The sequence below is a fragment of the Lachnellula hyalina genome (assembly GCF_007821495.1).
Source record: "Lachnellula hyalina strain CBS 185.66 chromosome Unknown contig00216, whole genome shotgun sequence".
Taxonomy (NCBI): Eukaryota; Fungi; Ascomycota; class Leotiomycetes; order Helotiales; family Lachnaceae; genus Lachnellula; species Lachnellula hyalina.
The window spans coordinates 20,577-46,490 of record NW_022157330.1 but is presented as its reverse complement, the minus strand read 5'-3'; the positions used below and the strand labels follow the sequence as shown (position 1 = coordinate 46,490).

The following is a 25,914-nucleotide window of genomic DNA, read 5'->3' as shown; positions in this document are numbered from 1 at the left end:
CAGCCAAGCGTTCTCCTAACAAGGACGCCGACCTCGTCGGGGTAAAAGACCTAGAATACCATTAAATTTGAACAAACAAGACTAAATCGTGCTCAGATCTCCTACGGCGACTCCTCCGCCAAGCGTTCTCCTTTGAAGGACGCTGATCTTGTGGGGGTATGCACTTGCACATGCACATTGTGTTTGCTATAATGCTTGCTGATAATAGTAGATCTCCTACGGCGACTCTTCAGTCAAGCGATCTCCTAACAAGGACGCCGATCTCGTCGGCGTAAGCCCCCAAGTTCAGACATAGCAGTAAGATATCCGCTAATGAAACGTCAGATTTCCTATGGAGAGGGCACATCGTAAACATGCTAGTTCTGTGAGGGCTCAATGGTTTTCCGGATCGGATGTGTGATGGACGATTGAGCGGGCATTGGTTGATCATGAACGAAGGTGGTTGGTCGATCTTTCATTCCTAGCTCATATTTGGAGGGGTTTCCGTATGCAGAAGCAGATATACTTGGAAGCTAGAACAATATATGTGTTGGCTTCGCATTGTATGTGCCGTAATCTGTCGTTATTGATTTATCTATGTCTTTAGAAAGCGCTGCTTGATCACGGTCTGTAGGTATGTTGTATGTTGTGGATGGAGATGAAGAGTTTCAAATTAGGATGGTAAAGAGCAAAGGTTTAAGTCAGTAAGTAAGTAATAGATATTAGCATTGGTCCCGCTCGCTACCTTCCGGTATATTTCGGCGCCGGATCCGTTGGCAAATGAGCACAGCTGCTTTTGAAAGTTTCACTCGCTGTGAATGGTTGTATATGGGAAATAATTTTTTAGGGGGCATTGAGAGAAGTGTTTTATAGACGGATGTAATGTACTAACGGAAAGCCCAGGCGAAATTCAAATCGACGCTTCTGCCCGAGCGATCATGGACTATGACCACACTAAGTACCGGCAATGACTCACTAACTACCTAAGTATGTCGAACTCCAACAGCCTTTCAAATTCGTCTGTAAGAAAGCGATTTAGGACATTACAATCCACCTGACGCAGCCTACCCGAGATGTGGTTACCGGCACTCAGTACAAAGCATATTAGCGTAACCTCTTTCTAATGCTTGTATAGAAGACATCAAGAATAAACGAAATACATTCCAGCGAGTCTCTTTTCAGCACTACTCTGCGCAAAGAAATCCAGAATCACAAACCCTTGCGATGCAAACGGAAATACTGATAAATAAACGCCAAATAAACTACAACGCATACAAGTGCTCCACTAAGTATTGCTTAGTGTACGTTGCTCAGGGACGAGTACAGATCAAGGTCTTGTATTTTGATAAACAGGATAAACGCAAAGACAGAAGAGGTTCTGAGAGAACAGTCACTTATATAAAGTTTCGTGGAACACGTGCACCTGACCCTACTAGGCCATACTGAGGTTCAGATGATACAGAAATTGTTTGAAAAAGAAATCAGTCGCCGACTCCAAAGTATAAAGTATCGTGAAAAACAGATGGCAATGACCCAATGCTCCGCTGGAAGTGAGGTCAGCTGCCGCAGGTCCATGTCCACCATTCCTTGAAAAGGGGCAAACATGTGAAATCTGTAGAAAGACTATAATTTCAATCTCAATCCGAAGCAAGCACGAGAAGAGAACAACGTGAAAGTGGTTTTGCTACTTTTGATAGTCATATTCCCGAAGTCTGCTTCGTGGAAAGCTGCTGTCGAGGGAAATAAAATAAACATAACATGACTTCTCCCCGACGGTGAAACAACTGTCCGATTATAAATGGGCGAGCGGGGCAGCATGTATCACGTGACTCGGGGTTTTATCACTTAAACTCCCAGGAGAAGCGACGACAACAGTTAGAGCTTCTGAGCGTATGGACTATTCCACCGATGAGCGAGTGCTTGTTTGGTGATATAATGTTGTTGGTGCAATGTTGTTCCGTGTTGGGGGATTTGTATAACCATATATCAAGGTGGTATTCTGCTGCTTCCAAATTCACAATCCCAAGATATACTCATTAGATACAAGTATTTGACTCGTTCCTTATCGTTATTATTTACAGAAGATTGTTCAAAATTATTCAGTTCTTAATATCCCTTGCTGAAACATCAGAATCCCGAGTTGAAAAAGTATATAGCTCCAAAATACACCAAGAAGCATCCACCATTCGCCCAAAACAGCAAGAACCAGCAACGATGCCCATCTTCAACGTCCTCTCCCAACCCTTCCGTTCCTTACACCTCCCTTCCCCAGGAAGCTTCAAGGGCCAAACCGTTATCATAACAGGCGCCAACACAGGCCTCGGTCTCGCAACAGCCCAACACACCCTCAACCTAGGAGCCACAAAGGTAATCCTCGGCGTACGCACCATCTCCAAAGGCGAAGAAGCCAAAGCGAAGATCTTAGCCGAAACCACCAATCCCAACGCCTCAATCAAAGTATGGCAAGTCGATCTCAACAGCTTCGCTTCAGTCAAAGCATTCGCAGCACGTGCTGCCAAGCTCGAGAAACTCGACACGGCTATCATGAATGCCGGGCTCGCGACTGGGAAATGGAAGCTTAGTCCCGAGGGCTGGGAGACGCATCTCCAGGTTAATGTGCTGTCGACCGTTCTCCTCAGCCTCTTGCTCCTTCCCACGCTTGTCCGCACCGGGAAGTCCTCGTCCCCGGGTGCTGGGAAGCTACGGCCGCATTTGACCATCGTAGGCAGCGATGTGCATGCCGATGCTTCGCTGCCGGAGCGTAAGGAGCCGAATGTGCTGGCGGCTATGAACGACGAAGCGAGGTGGGAAGTTTCAAACAGGGCGAATCCGGCCGAGAGGTATGCTGCTAGTAAGCTGCTGGGCATGTACGGCGCGTTCGAGGTTGCGAAATGCGTGCCGATGATTGGAGACGAGCCGGCTGTCGTGGTGGATGTCGTGGCGCCGGGTTTCTGCAAGTCTGAGTTGCTAAGTCGGGAGCAGGCGCCGTGGATGCTGGTGGCAGTGCAGAGTCTTACGGGTAGGACCGTTGCTGAGGGTGCGAAGACTGTGGTTGATGCCGCGTCGAGGGGTGTGGATGCCCATGGGAAGTATCTAGACCATCAGAAGTTTGCTAAGTATGTGCTAACCCCTTTTTGAGAAGACGTGTGCTGACATGATTTTTAGACTTGGACCTTTGATTGCGTCGGAAGAGGGGCAGCAGACGCAGGTGAAGGTATGGAGAGAAATTTTCGAGGTTCTCAAGAAATCCACCCCGGAAATTTCAAGCATAGTTGCTGGAAATGTTTGAGCTTGTTCTGCAGCGAGGTATCTTTGGAGAAGTCAGCTTAGCGTTACTAGGAGCGGAGGCATGCTTTTTCCCTTGGTTATTCGAGACGCGCGGTTGAATGTAGATATTACTTTAAAGTCTCAACCATAAACCGAATAAATATACACAAAAAATAGAGACAAGACCTTACGCTCGTTTCTGATATTTTCTTGGGTGTAATCTTCTGTCAAACATGATTTTTTGTAGATGTGACAGGAGAGGTGTTTCTACAATTTTATTTCCTTTTTTCTCTTACGAAGAGGCTTCTTCTAGCCAAGATGCCCTGTCTATTGTCGTCGTCCTCTATTTCGCATAATCTGCAGTTCATCAGTCTCTCATCTTCAAAACCCCGCCTACAGACAAACTTACCCGCAATCGCCGGTTCCGTAGTCGACTTCCCATCATACAGCAACGTCAAAACAGCAGCCACAACAGCAGTATTCTCCGTCAGAAGAAAGTCCTCCAACGTCAAAGTGGGCGCCAAATAATTCCCACAGATACTAGTCAGATCCAACCTGGACAACTGGCCCGTACCGTCGTTCAGCACAGCATCGCGCGCTAGTGCATATGCAAGCGGATTATACGGGATGCCTTCATGCGTGTAAAAGCTTCCAGCTACCTGCCCGGGACAAGCATCTTGGACACGTACATTGGTGACACCGGCGCCATGGGCGTCTTTCAGTGGCGAGGAAGCCCCGTCGCCGAATTGCGGTTGCACGACTTCGTCGGTGAGCGAATAGATGACTGTCGTGGGGACGTAGGACGAGTCGCCGCCGTTGGCGCGCGTTGCTAGGACGAAGTCACTGTCGTATAGGGCTTGCAACCACTGTATACAAGAGTCAGCCAGTTTCTAATTTGATAACTTGGTTTTTCGCAGCTTGAATTCTAACCTGGGTGTTGGAACGAAGAGTTTGAAGAAGTATAATACTTACAGCGGGCGGCTGCGGTACCCATTTTATGATCTGAGTAAGTTCGGTACCACGATATCCGGGTGAGAAGGCAACGTGATCCGTCACATGTGCTCGAGTAGACGGCCAGTACTTGTCTGATTTACCAGGTGATTAGCAAGTGCTGAAGAGTAGTCAGGGCATGACTTACAAGCCCATTGCGAGTCAAGATTTCCCTGCGAATATCCCATGACAGCAATAGAACGATTGCCACAGATATTCGACAAGTAATTGATAGCATACGCCACAAATTCAGCGTTTTTTTGTAAATCATCCAATTCGTATCCAGGAATGTTCAACCAGACCGGATCCCCAAAACTCGTCTCTTCGTTCTGCAGTAATTTGATATACGTCCCTACAAACGTCACATACCCTGGATTTCCAGTCCCCCCAACGAGCAGAATCGGCTGTGGCGCGCCGGATACACCGTACGTGAAGTTCCCGGGAATATAAAGTGCACTCCTGAGTTCATCTTCCGAAAAGCTGTACGGTGCGTCGCCTGTCGAAGCACTCGGGTACACAGCAACACTCGGCTCGCGCGAATTGACATTCGAGCTACTAGCCAAGCCGGACTCAAGACCGTCAATATAACTCACCACTCCATCCCAAGTCAGCGAAGAGAGGCCTGCTGAAATGAGCTGCGTGGCTGTCTCGACGAGGGTTAGATTTTTCCCGTCCAGGATACTTTGGAGCTTGGAAAAGGCGTCTTCAATGGTTGATGGAGCAGTTTGGACAGTGAGGGACTTGAGGTCGCTTTCAACGGATGAGAAGTAATCGGTGATGTCGGAGCGCGTGTCGATTGGCGTTCCAAAAACTTGGGTGATGCTGCATAGGAGGGTGAGACTCCGAGTCAGCCCTGGTAGGGAGAACATCTTGAATGCGATACCGTACTAAAATCTGATCTGCTGGGCATCCAAACCGCTAAAGTTCCTACCTAGGTCCTTCAATATATACTTCGTCCCAGGCATAATAAACCCCCCAACAGGAGTGTAAAGGCAGGGGTTCCGCTAATAGGAGCTGCCATAGAAAACCACCCCTGGCACAACCCCTCCTGTTGGGGGGGGGGTTATTACGCCTGGGACGAAGTATTTACTTTAACGGCTTACATTTGCGGCGTAAAATGCTATCCCAATTCTGCTTTGGGCATAACACGTACAAGCAATGCATTATCCGTTATTCACCCAATCAGATCATTGGTTCCGGTACAGTAAAGTTACGTCAAAAATATGATTTAGATATGTGAAGGATTTAGAGTAAATTTACGTAGTTCGCCGCACGCAGTAATCCACCTGCCGGTAGTTGGAGCTTGCAAAGACCGGAGATACCGAGGCCATGGATGCCAGGAGGATGCAACTTTGAGGTGGGGCCGCATTTTGAAATACTTTCGTCTCGTAGGCTCATTTACGAAGTAGAAGAAGCGTAATTGCAGAACAATGCTGATCTTCTGCTACGCCGCATATTCGCTTGCACGCGGCTATTCTAAATAACCCCTTTTTTAGTGCAGAGCAAATATTCACTCCATAATTATATATTCAATGCCACTTGAACCAGCTCAGATTCGATGAAATGCAGGGCTTCAGGCGGAAGGACTACATGAGGCCCACTATTTGACTTAAAAATGAATGCGAGTCCTGCTAGCCTCATGAATGAAGGAATAAACAGATGAAATGTGCTAGATTGATCTAAGAAACAGTTTCTCTTGAACATTTCTATATGCTAGCTTTGTAATAGGAACACTGTAGGTTCAGGTATTGAAACATGAAAAACCAGCCCCAAAAAGCAGAGAAAAAACTAGAGTCATGGCCATAGATATGTACCTATATAGGCAACATCAAAATTCAACGGCTCACGAGTAAAAGTGATGATGTATAGGCACTTTCAGAGGAACTGAAAGGCCTATATATACAGCATACTTCCCACTGTAGAACAGCAGTCAATTCAAAACTTCTTCCCAAAATACAATAAAAAGCTCACAGGTGGCTATGAAGTGCGGAAACTGAGCGATAAAGCCTTTTCAACAGAAACACCATAGCATATCTGAGTAACCCGCAAAAGGCACTAGCCAATAGAAATTGTTGTCACGGAATACAAAACCACATGAGAAACTTACACTGGTGCGAAGTAAAGTTTGCGTAACATGTAAAATATAACACTGAATTATCTTTAAGAATTTTCTTTCCTCCGCCTTCGAGCTTTACTATCCGCATCACTCCTACGTTCGACTGGAATTGAGTGACTTTCTTCCCCGAATCCTTCATCGTCGTCCTCGCCCCCAATAACCCAAGTCTTCACCACCTCCTTAACCTCTTTCAACTTTCCCTCCTTCCCCTTCGCCTCACCAACCCTCCTGATATACCCAGAGTAAACCACCACCTCCGCAATGCCCACCAACGCACTACCACTCATACTGAGCGCAAGTCGTACTGGTGTGCTCCACCACCTTGCAACCACCCAGATAGCTCCTGCACAAGCAACGATACTAACGAGAACATTTAGAATGAGCGCAACCTGCCGATCGATGTCCGCGTATACGACTTCCTCCTCCTCAGAAGATGCGGGCTCGTGGTTCATAGCGAATGCATTGGCGGATGAGGTGGTGGGGAAGCGTGACGCGAAAGTCTCGAGAGGTGGAGCGGATTGGGTCATTCGTGAGTAAGCTCTGTTTTCTTCTTCGTAGCGGAGACGAGCCATTAGGGCTTTATATTCGGATGTCTAGGATACAGTGTTAGCTTGTGCTCCAGTCGAGCCGTCCCAATTTAAAGTCCAGATGAAGACTCACAGGTTCCTTCTTTGCTGGAGGGGGTGGTATATAGACTCTCACCCCTTTTAGCAGAATCTCCAAACTACAGGGCGATAATCCTTGGGCTTTCAATTGCCTTGATAGGTCGATGACTTGGCCGTGAGATATTGGGTTTCCGACTTTGGGATTCTCCAGTGAAGGCTCTGTTGATTCTGCCTTCTCATCTAGGGTCGAGTTTGCTGTTCCAACTGAGACATTCGACGAGCTTCCTTTCACAGTGCCTTGTTGCTTATCGGCCGCCTCTTGGACTGTAGCGACTGGCAGATTCTCGCTGGGGCTATCGTCTGCGGAGTTGCCTTCTTCCGCACCCTTCTCTCGGGGCTCGTCCTTCTCCTCTTCAGGCTTTGAAGTCCGTATCTTCTCCAGCCCTTCCACTATAACAGTTGTCATGGTTAGAAACACCATTTTGCCGTTGAGTGTCACATTGTTGTAAGGAACATGGTGTTTGAAATTCCAGGTAACAGCTATGGAGCTTTCCGAGGCACTATCCTTGCGCTTCGGGTAAATGGTTGATCCGCAGTGATCTACAGTAGTGCATCCGAAAAATCTAGTCGGGCAAGGACGGGATAGGATGGCTTCATATTTTGTTGGCAACATTTAGATTTCTTACTGTCTTGTTATACTGCTCCGATATTCCTCCCTTTCGAACTCAAGGCGTCAATTGGGTATACGAATGTTTGAAAAGTCCTAATCCGGCCAGTTGATTTTCTTTCTAAAATATCTGGAGCCTGGGATATGAGGATCCGATCGAATAGAGCTTCATTGCTCTTCAACAGCTCCGCAGCATCGAGGCTCCAGTCATATTCTTCGTATTGCAGGTGTCAATTGATATCCCAAAGCTCCGTACGACCTCTTCCGACCTCTATATACCACAATCCCACCCGAAGGAGGCAGTCATCATGGGCGCAAGCTGTGGCAGTCGCGGGCAATGTTTTTTCCAATGCTACAGCGCGAGCAGTGGGACAGGGCGGCATCAGCGTCGATCCGCTACGGATGGTAGCCAAAGAAATGAAGTTTCTTACCGGTAACATACGGAATCTTCTGGGATCCGGGCATCCGTCCCTCGATACCGTTGCGAAATACTATACGCAGGGAGAAGGAAAGCATGTACGGCCTCTCATCGTATTGCTAATGTCCAGAGCTTCTTCGCTGGCTCCAAAATGCTCCAGATATAATGGGCAGGCAAGCCCCATAGACATTGACAGCCCGATTTCGCCAGTGTCTATTTTGACCGATGCCAATCCCTCCTCTCCTTCCGCGAATCCTATTAAAATTACCGAGACTTCATACCCAGCAAGCGACAGCGATATTCTCCCTTCCCAGAGACGACTTGCCGAAATCACCGAATTAATACATACCGCGTCCCTTCTACACGACGATGTCATTGACCATTCACTTTCACGGCGCGGGTCCCCATCAGCGAATCTTGAGTTTGGGAACAAGATGGCTGTGTTGGCAGGGGATTTTCTTCTCAGCCGTGCCTCTGTGGCATTAGCTAGACTCCGCGACGCAGAGGTGACAGAGCTTTTAGCATCCGTGATTGCAAATCTCGTGGAGGGAGAGTTCATGCAATTGAAGAATACGGCGCGGGACGAGAAGAATCCTGTCTGGACCGAGGATACCGTCACATATTATCTGCAAAAGACATACCTGAAGTCTGCAAGTCTGATATCAAAATCATGTCGTGCTGCGGCCCTTTTGGGGGGTGCAGACTCAACGACGGTGGATTCTGCGTATTCGTATGGGAAGAATCTAGGTTTGGCGTTTCAATTGGTGGATGATATGTTGGATTACACAGTCAGCGAGAAGGAGTTGGGGAAACCGGCAGGCGCGGATCTAGAGCTGGGGCTTGCCACGGCACCGTTGTTGTTTGCATGGAAAGATAATGAGGCATTGGGAGCTTTGGTGGGTAGGAAGTTCGCCCAGGAGGGCGACGTTGCAAGGGTAAGTTTTCTTCCCATCTTAATGGCGAAGCAAGCTGACATATATCAGGCACGAGAACTAGTCTCCCAAAGTAATGGTCTAGAGCAAACACGGGCCCTGGCCGAAGAATACGTAAATCGCGCCATCTCCTCCATCAGCGCATTTCCAGACAGCGAAGCGAAAGATGGATTAATAGACATGGCTGTCAAGACATTAAAGCGGAGGAAGTGATGGATGATTATGATTTAGGCCATGAACTCTTCTTACATCAGCATATGGCTGCAATCTGTATTATAAAAGAAAGGCAATTCGGCGCCGGAGTAAAAAGCAATGTATATATAACAATCTGTCGTCTCGACATGGGCTTGTTTAGAAGGGAACAGATATACAGAATAGACGTTTGATGTCCTCAATTCTATGTTAGAATTTAAAATTAGAACTAAAATGTTTCTATACTATGCTTAGAATAACAATAATAGAGAAAGAAAAAAAATCGCCTCCTTCCTACGGAGGTGAGTACCGTACCGTACGCGTACCTATTGCAGGGTCAGGTGTCGAATTAAGGTTTAGTGCCCACCTGACGGCGCGTGTGGAACACTAGACTAGGTAACTTCTAGCTGCAATCGCGACTTTCACTTATAAATATAACAACCATAAGCCTCATGACTCTGGAGAAGGGCCTTTTGCCACTTGAACGAAGATCGTCCACCCTTCGCGATGTCTGCGCCATTGGAAAATCGCAGGTAACGTTATTTCATTCACTTGTTCTTCATCGTCAACTGACTGACGAAACTTTCAGAAGCGCGGCTCTGCGGACGTATTCAAAGCGTGCCAACCCTAACCTCGAGGTGTCTCTAAGTAAAAAGAGACGCGTTTCGAAGACTGATGACGTCGGGTCTTCGTCTTCTTCACAGAATGTCAACTCTGGTCATTTGAGCAAGAAGTCAAAGCATTTGGACGTGCAAAGCTCACCGATCCAACGACCCGGCCAGGACGTCTCGCTTGCTCAATCTCCATTCATCGGAATCGCCTCACCTTGTTCAAGCAAGAAATTCAAGCATCTTGGCGTGCAAAACTTTTTTCAATCGTCTGAAGTTGTCTCACCAAGCAGTCCATCATCTCACACAACGAGTACGTTATGTGAGTCAATCTCGGGACACAGATCCGGCAACTCTACACATTCATCACAACAACCTGTCGCCCCAAGAAATACGAGCAACTACTCGATGATCCAAGAGCCCATGCAATCATATACAATCAAAAGAGAGTCCCTAGAAATACTACGTCCTACTTCTTCGACAGAAACTCCTTGTTCAGCTGTTGACTCTCATCGTCCTCAAAACACGGTCATTCTAGTATCGGTTTCATCTGGTGGGAGCTCTGCTGAGAACAGCATTCCGTCACACTCATCTTCTAGACCTGAATTTAGGGCCGCGAGGGAAAAAAAGACTCAAGATTCGTGTACCGGCTCAGTTACTGGCAATAACACACCGCCCGAGAATGACACATCAAGCGATCGAATTTTGCCGCCCCTAACAACAATAACAATAGCAATAGCAACAACCAGAAAACGGTGCAACGAAGTTCTATCCGATACAACTCTTGAAGCTGCAGGTCCAACCCCCACGTCCAAGAAACCGAAGCTCTCGGGCATACAGAACTACTTCAAACCATTACCAAGATCTTCGAGTCCATCAATACCTCCATCTGCGCTAAAATCCTCAGATTCAATTGAGCCACCTGGAAATTTCACGCCACCGTCTTCACCACCTGCGGCTGAAACTGCCCCGTTCACTCGCCCTAATAAATCACAGAAGAGACAGCCCCGGCGGCTTACTACGAGACCTACCCTCGAACCTCTTGGCAGCATGTCATCCCGTAGGTCTTGTCCGGCTCATTTGAGCGATGAAGATCGTCCATCCTTCTCGGAAGTAGCGGGTGGTGCTGATGACTCGTCTGGGGTTTCACTTGTTGAGGAATATTTAGATCAAGACGAGAAGGATGATTTACGGAGATCTGAGATGGTCAGGGAGCAAAACCGTCCTCGGTCATATTGGTATGGACCGGGCTCGCTAAGACATGCTGGCAATTCTGCTGTCAATAGCGGAAGTGGATCTCTACCCAACTTACCGGCTGGCGGTATGTCTGCTGGTAGACCGCCTCCAAGCAGACCACTGCGCCCCAGAGGTGTAAGCCAGCCTCTTATTGGTGGCATTCGAGATGTTAGAACCAGCGAACCTGGCCTCCACAGTCCGTCACGCCATGCCAGCTTCTCGCAGGCAGGGCCTTCTAGTGCACCATATGGTCCCACGAGATCTTCAAGTGCAAGAGCCGACAACCGCGACCTACATGACCATGAGGAAGAATATGAACCCCAGTCGGCCCCCCCTAGAAACTCGCAGGCTCTGTCGGAGAAGAGGAGATATGATCAAAATCTTGCACCATACAAGCCTTCCCACACCTTGCCAATACCAATGCAGCCCAAGAAGAAGAACGAGTCAACCGGCTACCACCAACTACAGATTGATCTCGGCGTAACCCAATCCATCAATTGCCCCAAATGCAAAATGCTCTATAACCCCTCCGATCCGATGGATAGGCGTGCACACGATGACTTCTGCCGATCGACCTCCTTACCCGAGCTGCCAAGACGAATTGCCAACAGCGATCGCGCTCTCTGCGAGAAGATTGTACACGGTGAGCAACACCAAATCCGCGTTTACGGTCGCACTTCCACACAAGCCCAACACAACCACGCACAAGAAGTTCTTAACACAACATACAAAGACCTCGAAGGACTCAGATACACAGACGACGAATTATCCGCCGAAGTCCTTGACCCGCTTACATTCATCAATCCAGGCATGGTCCCGCGTTTCAAATTATATGTTTACTACATCGACCGGAAAGTCGTAGGTGCATTGTTGGTAGAACGATACCACCAATTCGAATCCCAAGCGTTGGTAGAGCGTAGTGGAAAAGGGGCAATGGGGAGAAAACATGTTATCTTTGACCGCTTGTGGGTCGCGGCCGCGTATAGGAGATCGGGCTATGCTAGAGAGTTGGCGGATGCTGCGAGGTCTGACTTCATTTCTGGGATGGATGTGGCTAAATTAGAAGTTGCGATGCCGGAACAGACGGAGATGGGCAGAGGTTTCGCTAGGAGGTATTTTATTTGATTTGGTTCGGAAAAGGAGTTGGGCGCTGGGCAAAAAAATGATATGATACCCTGGGTAGCGATTCGGGACTGAAAAATGGGAATGATATCCTCCTGAGAGATGTATGCGATACTGCCGGAAGGCGCATGCGCTGGAAGGCTTGCATTGCGGTTCATCTGTTGCGGAACTCAGTGAGGACATTCTACTTGAATAAACATCAAAATATATGAGAAGATTATCTTCTAAAGCTTTCAGCTATGGGATGCATTGTTTAGTGGATTCTGAAACTCGGTTATTATTGCACTTCGTAGCATTAACGAACATGTTGCAAACGTTTATTTTAGTCTAGTGAAATGTGAAATTCATACGCACTATCCTCCAGTATTTCCATCTTCGAGGAGTTCTGAGGATGTCAGCTACCTAACTTTCTTGATTCAACTATAAGTCTAAGTCCGTCTAGCTTTTTTTTTTCGGCTACTACTAAAACGCTCTTTGCTTATGCGTTTCTTGTCCTCTTAACATAAAACTCAGTAGTGGTTTGAATATCATAATTACACTCTATTATTGTTATATCAATTAAGTTGAGAATGAAAGACATGCGTTTCTACTTTGTAAATGTATAAAGATCTGTTTCAGCTCGTGAAGCTCATGAAAGCTACAAGTTGCGTTTGTTTTTATTATTTCCTAAATAAACTAGTTGAGTATAGATGACAGCTTTAGTAGAACGCAATGGTAGGAAGCGTTCAAGAACTTTGTAGCTTGAATATTAGAAGACATGTATGCATAGTAAAATAAAGAGATTAATAGTAAGTTAATATATTTTCAATCTAAGAAATGAAGAATGGAAATGCCCGAGATAAAGAAAGCGGATGATTGATACAAAACACTAGTGGATCGACTGAAGATCTTCACTGCTTTCATGCAACTCAGATACTCCACAAGCAGTGCAAAATTATCTTCTCGAATAGGTTCATATTCTTGATACCCATTAAGAAGAAGTACCTACCTAGGTAGTAGGTGTATGATGTTGTGAAGACGAACATCCCCACATTCATAGTGTAAGCCCCACAGCGCACAGCCAATCGATGGCGTCCCGAGCTTGATAACAGACCGGACATTCCGTGAAAGTACCACGCCAACAATCACCGCCATGATACACCATTCAATGGCTTCTGTATAACACAACGCGCTTTGCTATGGTATGCACTGTCGTGGATGAATAGGATGGCTTCAGATCTGCCTTCGTCCAACCCTTTCAGGAGGAAAGGGCATTCAGCAGCTGCTGCCCCTCCAGCTCCCGCCGCCCCAGAAAACCCCTCCTTCGAGCAAATCAGCTATAAACAAGTAGATTCCCCGCCATGGTCAGGACCACCAGCAATCGATGCACCGAAGAAGATCACGAAGAAAGTACGAGTGCAATCACCTCCACCGCTATCGCCGTCAATACTAGACTTGGCGTCTACTACAAGGCAGGAGAGGTTCCCAGATTCCGCCTCTGCACAACCGCCAGCGCCGATCCCACGAGATGTAGACCCCTTCTATAGCATAGCATCGGACACATCTGAAGATGAAGCAAGCAGCTGGCCCAGCAGGGTCCCAGCGAACCCCTTTTCAAAGACATTGGAGACGATGGAGCGGCCCGGAGGGCTCTCCGGACGGGAGATCCCTACGGTACCACCAACGAATGTATCAAGTCCCGGAAGGGCATCTCTGGATGTGGCGGCATTCAAAAGGTTACTGATGACTGGGAATGCGGGTTTGGGAATATCTACAACAGCTCCGCCGACCCAGGCACATGTGGCCCAGCATGCGTTGGGCGATGGAGGCAGCAGTACGGATGCGTCGTCAGTATCAAGACAGTCCATGTTCGAAGCAATACAGGAGACACATGCCGAATCACCTCGCACATCTCACGAGATATCAGATCCGGATGACGATCGAAGAGGGTTAGCAACAGAGACGCAGTCCTCAACTTCCGGCAGAAAGAAGCCTCCTCCGCCCAGTTCGAGACATGGAAAATCGATCAAGGTCGAACTGAGAGACGAACCTACAGCAAGTAATGTGCAACCACCGTCTACGCCAGGCTCTATCACATCCCAGAACTATTTCCCTTTGAGTCCAGTGAACTCCAACCGTTCCCAAACTGATCTCAACAAGCCGCTACCTCCTGCTCCAAATAGAGCCAGCCATGATTCGGATCAAGAATCTGTTTTTGACAAAGAATCAGCTGGGAGAACGCCCGAACCTCCATCGCCATCATCATCGATAAGAAAGAAGACACCTCCAGCACCTCCTCTCGCCCGACGTCATAGCCAACTGGTGTCAGATTCCAAGTTGACTCGGAGTGGTTCGGGTAGATTGTCTCCTAGAGTCGAGGAAGATAATGTAAGTATTGCCGGATCAGAATACTCTGGCAGAGAACGTTCGAATAGTGGCAGAGTACCTCCTCCGCCCCCGTCTAGGCGCCCACCATCAATACGTGACTCTTCACAACACCTGCCAGTATCACCTCCTTCCGCAACCTCAATACCTACTCCTCCACCAGCGCGAGGGTCGTCAAGGCTTTCAATGCCTGGTAGACTCCCTTCTCTCTCCAGTCTAGATCTACCAACAAGCAACAAACGCGCATCCGTTGTGCCACCGCCACCACCACCACATCGTCCTGGTTGGGAAACACCAACTCAAACTCAGTCACCAGGAGCTTTACGAAGAGCTAGTGGTGAGAAAACGATGCGTAGTATAGATAGTGCGCGACCGCGACGGGATTCCGAGACCTCGTCTGTCTCACAAGTGGAAAGAATCGAGAGCAACCCAGGGAGTGATAATATCCTAGCAGATCTCAGTGCTCTGCAACGCGAGATTGATGCACTTCGCAGCCAATCCGCGGGCGAGAGGGTCACATGATAGATATGATATGCGGGTAGGATTCAAATAGTTTTGGGTTGCACGAAGAAGGGCTCCCATCGATATCAGACCTCACCGCTTGTTTAATCGGATGTCTAGATTCGGGAATATAAAGGTTTGAATGATTAGTTCCAGGGCTAAATATACCGGGTTTGAGCCTGTGACCAAGCTCGAAGTAAGCATTGAGCCATGATATGGTGTGGTCAGTAAGCAATCAAGGCACGGCAAGGTTAAAGCTTGCGGGACGTTTTGAGAGCCAAAGCTTTGCAGCACAGGACGTAGAGGGGTGCAAGCCAAGCGTTGGACGAAGCTCAGTTATGAGCGTTTATCATCGGGAAAGCACATTTCAATCAGGCTTATGTGTGTGGCGTGGAGTGTTAGGGGTCTTGGGGGTCAACATCGAAGACAAATCAGACATCAGACAACCGATCTCGTGCTCAAACACGGGATGCGAAACGCAAATATGGAGCGCAAATATGGATGTCTTCAACCCAACCTAGTACTAAATAGAAATTCACATGCGATTTTTCCGATATGCATACCTATATAATCGATTATATCCAATTTACCCAGGCGCAATCTAGTTTCTCGATGGAAGGGTAGCGACAGAAAGAGTCTCCTCTCCGGAATGGATCAATGTTTTAAGACATTTATAGAGGAATTGGACTGGTCTTCAACTTTGATAGGACCCTTAAAAAGCTTCTAATTCTCTATATGCAAGCCACGCACTCGAATAGCGTCTCTTCTCTCAAACAGGTCCAAATAGCTCGTGTCCAGGAGTTCCTTTAAGAGGTCTCGATGGCGACCTCAACAGTGGCAAGGCTAGATTGATCGAAGATCACTCTCCACCCGGCGATTTGGCTCGTGCTAGGGTCCTTGAGTTTGAGCTAGCTTCCATGTGGAATCCTCTTGTGATAAATAGGGGTGGTGGTGTTTTGTGGTTATTGGATAAAGGGTGCGGTGCGCGGGAAAACGTTGGTTGCAACATCAAGGCCCTGACAGCTGCATGCGATGTTACCCGCATGAAAAGAAAACTGGGCGAGCTAGCATCGTAAAGCCATCGAAATGCCGAATACGTAGCGGACGAGCCTCTGTTTTCCTAGAGGCTCGAGAGAAAAGAGGCGTCGGGAAAGTTGTGAGCTAAGGCTGGGGTGCTGTTGAAGAATTATCGAATTATTGATGGCATTGGTAGGTTAATTAAGGATCTTCCTCATCCATCCATCCATCCATCCATCCCTCCCACGGCTCACACCTTCTTTTAACCAGCTGGACTAAGCTAAGCTTCAAGGCATTCTCCATCATGGCACTTTAGTAATTGGTGGCACTCTGCACCGTTGCATTGCTGATGTTTGACTTGCCTCTTACTCCAGGTATTGCTATCATTGCCGATGCATCACAGCATACAGCCAAGGGCGGGGTAAGCAATTTATACCCGTCTGGTATCAGCACAATTTCTTCCCGTAGTCGGCACGAGCCTCCCTCTGGTTGGCATAGACGGGCCGTAGATTTCGGGAAGTCCAGCGCTTCTGTAGCCTCGGAGCTGACACGGCGAGTGAGGGATGCCGCGGCGTTACAACCAACAAACCCTATTAAAGAGGTGCTTGCTCCGAAGTTCGAACAGACAGGCGTCTGCGTTTTGTCAAGCCCTACTACTCCATACCCGCGGTGGTAATTTACAAATGGATTTCACCCAAACATCGAAGGTTAGTCAAAACAAACCGCGCTAAAGCGAACCCCGATCGCAACGAAGTAGGCGGACTAACAAGGATTCTCGATCCTAAACCTCTATTATTGTGGAGATATAGTAGCAGCGTTGTATCGTTAAAATTCCGGGCCCGAAGGAGAAGGAATCGTACCATGACGAGCAACACAGTAAGAGCTAGGCTGCTAGAGATAGCCTGATCTCGAGGGCTGGCTTGGTACACCGTAGACAACCCCAAGCCCTTGGCTCAACCCTTAGCAAGACATTATTAATCGAGAGATCGTCGGCAAAATAGGGGCATACTGAATTTGTGCTGCAAAGTGCGGGATACCCAATCCGGCTATCCTTCGGTTGCTCGTTCCGAACGGGCTGCTGTAACGTTTGCAATTGGAGGATATACACTCTTACCAAACGGCACTGCGGCACAGATGCGTTACCGAGCTGAACTACTCCGTAATTCTTCACGAAGTAATTTTGTCAGAGCGCACCCCTTCTTACGCAAGAGGGTATTTGAAGCGAAGAGCGATGTGCGAATCTGTCTAAGCCTTGGTGGGTTAGAGCTACCCTCGCGCACAGACAGCACACTACTGTAGAATTACTTACGGTGTGTACGTACGGAGCACGGAGGTAAGCCTACGAAGCTCGATCCTTGTAGCGTCTTGTGCGAGCGGGAAGACGCGAGACGTCGATCCCAGATCCTCGCCGATACGGAGTACGGACGGGAGGTGTAAAGAGGGGAGCTTAAGGTTTGCTGGGAGCTGGGTTGTTGCTGCTTTGCTGGGAACTTGCTTGCTCTCACTGTTATACTGTGGCAAGATTCGTAAGAATTGCCCACTCTCGGAAACATATCATTTTGGCTTCCGTCTTATCTCTCTACTTGATCCTAGAAGAGAACTAGAATTCGTAAGAGTCGTCTTTGGCCTTTCAGGATTCCAGACTCCAGAGCATCTGGTACCGATAACAAATGTCATGCACGAGGCCTTCTTCGAGCCACGGCTGGTATGCAGACCAGAACGTTGGTGCAGACATAGCCCCTCTTGGCCTTCGGGAAACACCAATCAGATAGTATCTACAGTTACCAGAGAGCTGGTTTGGTATAAGCAAAGCGGCACAGCTGATTCTTTGGGGTTTGCTTACCATGTTCTTCTCTGAAGGGGTATACAAGTAATAGTTCGAGCTACTGAATGGGACGTGTCACCTTGCTCTGCGCCGCTATGGCACAGTGCCTTCCCTCCATGATAAATCCTGCTTCAGAGCTTCAGTTAGATCTTCATGATTACCGGGCCTCATGTTCAAAGTTGTCTCTTCCTCTTTTGGGAAGAGCTTGCGAAAACGAATCCGAATTTCTGGAATGTACGGAGGTATACACGGAGAATTGAATATGGGGCCTTGAATATCCACAGCTAACCGCATCCCCAATCCAGCGCGATAAAAGCTTGGAAGCTTGGAAAAAGCTTGCGAAGCATGGACAAGTCGTGATGCGGTCGCTGCACGTTTTTTGTCAGGCAAGGATGCTGCAGCTAACTCAGTATTTATGCCAAGTTTCCCTTGTCGTCTGCTTTTGAGACGTTCTGCGGCGCAAGCATGCACATAAGCTACTGTAATAGCGCCTCCCCTCTTATATTACCATCATGCTTTAGTAGGGTTGAAGGAGGCTAGAAGCATGCCAGTTTCGAGAAGCGATAAGATAGTGATGGGATGGACCCCGTGAATCATTTACTCCCAATAGCAGATTTTACAAAGTGCGGTGTCTCTTGTTGGCCATTACTCCAGGTAATAGTATAGTAATATCCACACATTTCGTCCACTTTGCTGACTCGAGTAATAGAGCAGCCAGAGACTATGGACAAGCGTGCGGAACGCTCCGCACCTCTATAACATTGAGATGTTACATGCGCGAAAGGATTCCAAGAATGAAGTCCCTTGAAGGCATTTTCTTATAACTACGTTGGTTAGAAATGTTATGGTAATTTCAACACAAGTTTTGCCTTCCAAAATATCGCTATTTGGATTTCACGAGTCTCGTCGCGGGGTATCGAAGTACAGATTGCGGGCAGCTGTTCACAAGGAGGGCAATTGAGGCCATTATTCTGATGGTTTGAGCTTGAACTAGTACCTCAAAAGCCAGGCTAATCGTGTAGACGGGCAAGTCTGCTGTACATGGGGGAAACGCGAAACTGAAGTTTACGGTACAATTCTTGGCCCCAGACCGAATTGTGGGTTTTGATCCTGGATAGCCGGATGATCTTCAGCACTACCGTGCTTCGAGGGCTGCCAAGTTGCAAAGACCTTCAATTAGCACTAAATTTATGGAGAGTATGGGGCCAGATTATGCCGTCTCTTCAATGCTCTTTGGTCCGTATTCCGATGTGCTGGGAGCGTGGGATGGGAAATTGAACTGGCCCATCGAAACTGAACATCCGTCCGGTGAATGCCGGTCGTGAGTCGTGAGTTGTGACGACGTTTCGATTCTGAGCGTGGGGTTTCTCAATTGACGGCAATACTTCGTAACATCGACCTTCTGCGAACCCCTATTTTTACCTGCCGTCTATTCAGTACTTTTTGACAAGACATGAAGGTGGCATCACGCGGTGTAACCAGGTAGCGGATGCTGTGTCACTCCTTGTCCTATCGTGCCCTCCAAGACAAGCAGGAGTGGTATCTTCACTGCACATTCGACTTCTTTGGGATTCTTTAGCGGACGCCCAGTTCAGCCATTTCAAGACTTGATTCGCCCAAACACCGCGATGCATATTGCTTTGCACTTCACTGAGTCAAGCATTGGGAAAACAGGGGCAGATTTTAGTCAAGCATTGGCTCTCACTCAGCGAGGCTAAATCATAATGGTGGCACAAATCAGTCCTTTAAGGGGCAGGCAGGATAAACATACTCGAGTAAGTGAGTGCATTCAAGGCACGGCACTTAGCGAGTACGTATGCGAGGATCTCTACCGTTCTGTACTACTACTAAACAGGTACAGTTTATCGGAAAACCTCCAAGCTTCTTCGGAATAACAGTTAATTACCCACCTTTCTTTAGCACTGCTTGGTCCGTCCTCTGTCGCTATCACGGATTCGCGGGGACTACGGTACGGAGCGAAGGCAAGAGTGGTTTGGTGTCTTACCTAAACAGGCTCTGTACATCACGATCCCACCCGTGGGGCCGCGAATGCTACCGCAAGATCGATACAATAATACTTCGTAAATTGGCCAGCGCCATAGGATGGGGTACGATAGTATCGCTACATGATTCATAGATTCGGGTCTGGCCAGCGATAGTAATTCAGGTCACCCAGCTGTGCAACCATGGGGGCTCTGCACTAAGAATCCCTTGATAGAGAACTGAAGCTTAAATAACACGACTAGGGGACACGCACGACGTCGACCTGCGCAAGTCTGCATACATGCATAACGTATTATCACTTAAAGCACATACGGAGTACCTACTTTATGTTACAGCCTCCCCTGAAACCCATTTTCCTGCATTTCGGAGCGAAAGCCTTCTTCCTGGTCGCTTGCCTGCATTTCATTTAACCCCTAAGAGGCCCTAAGGGGGTAGTATCCCCGTGTGTGCAAGGGCCGTGTGCACGTCCAGCAACAGCCGTCAACCCCTGGTCCCTTCCATCCTTGCCCTGGTTAGACAAGCGAGGGTAGTTCGCCCCGGTGGGGGGCTGATATTATCAATGTGAGCCTCTCGTCTTCTTTGCGTTCCTTTTTCGTTCACACTCACTGGCTTTCTCCCCTCCTCCCCTTTCAGCAGTGGTCGGAAGTTGCGATAATTGATTGAGAACGAATTTGGGACTCATGGCATCGTTAATCGCAGGATACATCGAACAATAATGGACCAGCAGCTACCATTATTGGAGCCCGACATCTCATGGTCCTCGACTACAACTCCAAGCTCAGACGTTATCGAGGTTACGCAAATACCCCAGATTATTCCTTTTTCCTCGTCAGCCGGGACCCGTCATATGCGACCGCCAGTCCGGAGGCGCATGCGCACTGAAGAGCGTCGCAACTTGGCTGGGTCAAAAATGTATGAGACGTTTGAGATGTCAATCGTGGATTCTAGAGCCAGTATGGACGGGTCGGATGCTTCATCTTCGTGTGGGGGATTGACTATGATAACCTCTGCGACATCATCATCATGTACGGATCCATGGAGCTCGTCGGGCGGTTTCGTGGAAGAGGAGGAGGACGACGGTGATAGCACTTGGGAGCAAGACGACAATACGGCTGGTGAACAAGAGGATGAGGGAATTGTCATTCCTAAACTTGAGCCCATCGAGGATGTGGATATGGAAGATCTGGAGCAGGCCGACGTCAAAGGGAACATTGTGTCCGAGTCACCTTCCTCGGAATCGACGCCAGCCCAGATAAAACGGCCTCGAGGTCGTCCGAGGAAACATCCCAAGCCGACACCGGAGTCGATGGCAAAGGTTACTAAGGGCAGGTCCAAGACAGGATGCATCACCTGCAGGAAACGTAAGAAGAAGTGCGACGAGACGAAACCTGGCTGTCAGTTGATTTATGATCCATACCCTGCTTACTCAGATTAATCTAACACCCACAGGTATGAACTGTGAGAAGAACTCCGTACAGTGTGAAGGTTATCCTGCAAAGACGATATGGAAGAGCGGCAAAGAGAAAGCAGAAGAAGGTAGGGTCATGAGAGCATATCGGTCCGGAACGGATGAGCTGATCGGTCCAACAGCCCAACTACGCAGGGCAAGTTACACATTGCCAAACATCAAGTTACCGCCCATGATCAATGGAGTCGAAACTGAAGGAGACAGAATGTTCTTTCAGCATTACATAACCCGGCTGAGTTTGATATTCACGGTGGAAGGAGAGCAAGACACCGCTTTCAAGAACATGTTATTACCGATAGCCTTGCAACATTCAGGTCTTATGCATTCGATACTAGCCCTTGCGAGCAAACATATCGACTATCGCTCACCTTATGGCCTCCATATCTTGCAAGAACACCCAGGTGTTGATATCAAGACATTGGAGGAACGCTCTCAATTTCATCATGATGAAGCTGTCAAGGGGCTGATACGGCAAGAGCAACAAGGCGACTCCAATGTGGCAATTGCTGCGACCTACGGACAGATCTTATGTCTTGTCCTTCAAACTCTCTCGGACGAGAACCCCAATGGCCAACATCGGTTCCATCTACAACATTACCAGAAACTTATTCAAGAAAGACCTCCAGAGGACCTCGATTTTTTGAAATTCATTCATGAGTTCTTCCAATACCATATTGTCGCAGACGAGTTAATAGCACTTCCACAAAATGGGACACGCATATTAGCACCAGATGACTGGGACCTCCCAAATACAGTCATCCAACCGGCAGCTGTCCGCTTACTCGGCGTCTCGGATGGTCTATTTCTTTACATGTCTAGGATCACCAACATCCGCAACAAGATACGTGAGAACATGGAAGCCCGGGTCGACCCCGTTGTGGACTATACATCACTTTACCGCGCCGCCGAGATTGATGCCGGCATCAGAGAATGGACACCAGCCTGGCCCGAAGGCGATTCTCGCGACCTCGCCGGCCTTCTTTACAAACAGATGATGTGGGTTTACCTGTGGCGCACCATTTACCCACCAAAAGCGACAAGCTGGAAACCCGACAACCGAATTACTCAAGCCGTAGACGATGGCTTAACGCTACTTGCATCTTTTACGCCCCGTGACCCAAGCCAGACGCTAATTCTGGCGCCGGCATTCGTGATAGGTTGCGCGGCTTTCGAGAAAGAGCAACGGGACCCAATACGCAAGGCCATCGGCACAGTGAAGGCATACATGGAGTACAGGAACTCGGATACAGCACTGCAAGTTCTGGAGGAGGTGTGGCGGCTCATGGATGCTAAGGATGAGAGGAGTTGGGATTGGCAGAGCATTGCGCACAGGATGGGAATGGATTTCCTTGCCACGTAATACCGTCCGTCATCTTCCTCTCTTTGTCTTGTCGCTATGCCTTATGATCAGATTCCCACTCTCCACGCATCATGGGCGAGCATACACGTTTCTGCGCTCCTGGACGCTTTATAATTCGGACCGTTTTCGCTTCATCGACATACCATTTCCACATTCATATACGTTGTTGTGTTCTATACAACTCTCGGTATTTCCTCGGCTCGGATCGACTATTTTCTACGTTCAAATACATTTACCGACTGGGGATGGCTCTTTGTTTTTGAAGTTTTGCATGATACCAAGTACGCGCGTTGGATTATGCTCTCCTGCGATGCGTTGCTGCTTTAGCCTGGGTGGCTCTACCTTTTTATCTATCTTCACATGGGAACTACGTTTTGTATATGGAGGCTGTAACTCTCAAAATGGGAAAGGGGGTCGGGGGCAGGTCTCTTTGTACATGTCACGCTATACTATACGATCTAAACGTATGTGCGCGAGCAATAATTGTCTTATCTTATCTGTATGTATTTATTGAATAAACCTGGAAAGGAGGGGGTGCTCTGGAAATAGGTTTGGGGCAAAGGAGGGGAAGGGGGGCTTGCGATTTTGAGATACATATGAAAGGGGTCAAGGCGTACATCTTAACTTGGGTTGGTGGCTAGGCAATAAATATATATGAAGAGATATGAAATGCATGTCCGTATGTTGGCCTTCAAACATATCTTACACATAATGAATTTTCCCGTGAGGCAGGGCAGGACAGGGCAGGGCACAGGGTGGGCTGCGCCGCGAACACTCTTGTTTAGATAAAACGAAACGAAACGCAACCACGCCACATACTCCCGTCTCCAATCCGCACTATTTACGAGTAGCGCAATACCGTTCGTTCGTTTATTATTGCTACAGGCAGACAGATAGACAGGCACAGAAATCTCCCCAATCCGATGGCCTCTGCGAAACTCGATCCCGGTTCTTTGGGCCTAATTGCTGACTGATTGCATTGCAGGCCTGCATCCCTGTTAATTGAACGCCCTTTTTGATATTTGAAATGGGATGATTTATTGATAAATGCTTACTTGCTTATTGATTACAAAACTGTTCTTGGCGCAGAAGATTTATGGTGGAGTGAAGGAATGGGGTGTTTATATTGGGGTGTTGGGGAGAGGGTATCTTAGAGAGGAGGGAGGGGAGGTGGTTTGCTTGCTTAGCTAGGTGGTATGCTCTACAGTGCGGGGTAAGTAAGCTGGTATAAGGTAACCAGGCGAGGCAAGGTAATACGGGATAATTAATATATTTCAGTCTCTCCCGTCGTTGACTAATAAGTAAGTAGTGATAGGTTTGATTTTTTCTATCTTAGTACTAGAGTCAACGTATGAGTTATCATTTCTTCTCTTCTATAAGTCTACAGGTACCCGGGCTTCTATAGATATTCGGTATAGCTTGAGTTATATCGCTCTTTACTTGAAGGAAATTTCTCTTACGATTAATTAGATTGCTTTGGAAACCCTAGAAGCCGGTTTAGAAAAGCATGTAATGTAGCATTAAGAACTCCGAGATATCTCCATCTCCATCTCTATCTCCGTCCACCGTTCGCAAAAAGATAACGCAGTCACTCCATAACGAGAGTTTCCGTTTTTTGAAAACATATATCCCGTGTAGCTAACATGTGGTACATGGTGATATGGAGACGACCCGGCCCGGCCAAGCCCTAGCCAAGGGAATATTCTTACAGTCCTTTCGGCAGTTGCCCGTACCATAGATATCCGATTGGGCTACGGAGTACGGAGTATTATACTCGCCTTTTTATTAAGTTTGACAGGCCCTCCACAGTACGAAGTATAAATCCACTACTTGGCGTAGATGGCTAAAATGCTGCAGTATATATTTGACTAGCTCTTTACCCTAGTATACTCTTTTTTTTTTTCTTTCTCTTTTTAGGTCTGATTATGGAGACAGTTTCTATTTTACTCTACAACTTTCTACTCCGCGCCACTTAGAGAGCTTAGATCCGATGAGATACAAAGCTCAAAATCTATAAGATTGCTTCAGCATTGATCTTTCTTGCGGTGCTGCGGATCTATACTAGAGGAAAGAGCTAGTTATATTTGCGGTATCTATCCTTTCCACGCTAGATTGTCTCCAGTATTAAACTTAAAAAAAAAAACGAGTAGATCCTTAAAACCATAGAATAAACCAATCTTAAAGTAAGTTTAGACCTCTTAGGGGCCCTGTAATAGTTCTTTAAGTGGTGCGGAGTATACGTTTTTGGGTACAATTCGGGAATTCAGGTGGGGGCTGTCAGACTCAAGAAAAAAGCGAATATTCTTGCAGGCATCATCGTACCGCAAGCCGAAAAAGCAAACCTCACATTGCGTTTTCCATGGTAGTAGTACCCTTACACCTACCCTGCCATTAAAGCTCCGTACGTGCCGGCCACGTTTTCCTTGAAAGAATGCCGCGTGGGGGGCGGGGTATACACATTATACGGGATATTAATTTCCCTGTTATTCCCGGAAGAGAAGCAGGGCTTTGTCCGTCCACCTGTCCTGTTTGTTTCGGTCTTATTTTAAATACGTATCAATACGAAGGTAACTCCTAGGGTATAGGGTAGTATAGCCGTTTTTCTCAAATATACGTACCAGCAGGCCAGCCAGCCAGCAGCGTTACCAAGCCCCAAGAAAAATTAACTTTTTCTTTGTCGAATATCCGGGCAGCGGCATCTCCGTCTCCGCGCATGGTTCCGAATGGATGGCCCGTGGCTTGGACAGCATGGGTGTCTCGATACGTTGCAAGTACCGGGGCTTAAGTTGTCATCCATGTTCTGGTGAGAAGAATAATGACGTTTTGAAGGTGCTTGTAGCGATGTGCCTGGCAGGACAGGATACGGAGTACTCCGTAAGACAGGGCAGGTAAACTTTCCGACTTGCCCGCTGCAGACAATTCAGCCTATTTTCTGTCTGGCCCGTACCGTCCCGTACTTGAGATCTACTTCGTACAAAACACTCGTGCGGAGAGCTTCATATTGAGACGAATGTAGGAGGCGCATGCACGCACCACTGAGCAAGCAAGGTATTTGACTACCTCCGGGCCCGGGTCACAGCCGGTTGGTACTCCGTATTGCGCCCATGTGTTTTTGCCCATTGAATGCCGACGCCGAGAATCGCGTATAGGCTGCATAGACTCCGTGGCATTGTAAAAGCTGAGAAATCAGGAAAGTATCAAGGGTACTGGTGTTGGTGTTGGTACCGCCGTCTCTTTCACTTC

At 47.9% G+C, this 25,914-nt stretch overlaps 6 protein-coding genes across 6 annotated transcripts; 4 read left to right on the top strand and 2 right to left on the bottom strand.

The window, feature by feature from the left end:
- Window positions 1–2,193: 2,193 nt before the first annotated feature.
- sol3_0 (Short chain dehydrogenase) lies at window positions 2,194–3,268 on the top strand (the record flags this gene model as incomplete). The annotated part of the gene is made up of 2 exons (XM_031153360.1): window positions 2,194–3,095; window positions 3,145–3,268. 2 exons carry the CDS (start codon window positions 2,194–2,196, stop codon window positions 3,266–3,268), a joined length of 1,026 nt encoding a protein of 341 aa, XP_031001733.1.
- A 321-nt stretch (window positions 3,269–3,589) lies between these two features.
- LIPB (Lipase B) lies at window positions 3,590–5,105 on the bottom strand (the record flags this gene model as incomplete). The annotated part of the gene is made up of 4 exons (XM_031153359.1): window positions 3,590–3,603; window positions 3,656–4,112; window positions 4,219–4,331; window positions 4,385–5,105. 4 exons carry the CDS (start codon window positions 5,103–5,105, stop codon window positions 3,590–3,592), a joined length of 1,305 nt encoding a protein of 434 aa, XP_031001730.1.
- Window positions 5,106–6,396: 1,291 nt separating this feature from the next.
- Window positions 6,397–7,438, bottom strand: LHYA1_G008438 (uncharacterized protein; the record flags this gene model as incomplete). Its single annotated transcript, XM_031153358.1, has 2 exons — window positions 6,397–6,945; window positions 7,013–7,438. The coding sequence occupies 2 exons, from the start codon at window positions 7,436–7,438 to the stop codon at window positions 6,397–6,399; spliced, it is 975 nt and encodes a 324-aa protein (XP_031001731.1).
- A 330-nt stretch (window positions 7,439–7,768) lies between these two features.
- On the top strand, window positions 7,769–9,187 carry LHYA1_G008437 (putative hexaprenyl pyrophosphate synthase, mitochondrial; the record flags this gene model as incomplete). The annotated part of the gene is made up of 2 exons (XM_031153357.1): window positions 7,769–8,977; window positions 9,026–9,187. 2 exons carry the CDS (start codon window positions 7,769–7,771, stop codon window positions 9,185–9,187), a joined length of 1,371 nt encoding a protein of 456 aa, XP_031001724.1.
- A 4,151-nt stretch (window positions 9,188–13,338) lies between these two features.
- LHYA1_G008436 (uncharacterized protein) lies at window positions 13,339–15,018 on the top strand (the record flags this gene model as incomplete). Its single annotated transcript, XM_031153356.1, has 1 exon — window positions 13,339–15,018. The coding sequence occupies one exon, from the start codon at window positions 13,339–13,341 to the stop codon at window positions 15,016–15,018; it is 1,680 nt and encodes a 559-aa protein (XP_031001725.1).
- Window positions 15,019–20,558: 5,540 nt separating this feature from the next.
- LHYA1_G008435 (uncharacterized protein) lies at window positions 20,559–22,671 on the top strand (the record flags this gene model as incomplete). The annotated part of the gene is made up of 2 exons (XM_031153355.1): window positions 20,559–21,204; window positions 21,293–22,671. 2 exons carry the CDS (start codon window positions 20,559–20,561, stop codon window positions 22,669–22,671), a joined length of 2,025 nt encoding a protein of 674 aa, XP_031001722.1.
- Window positions 22,672–25,914: the final 3,243 nt, after the last annotated feature.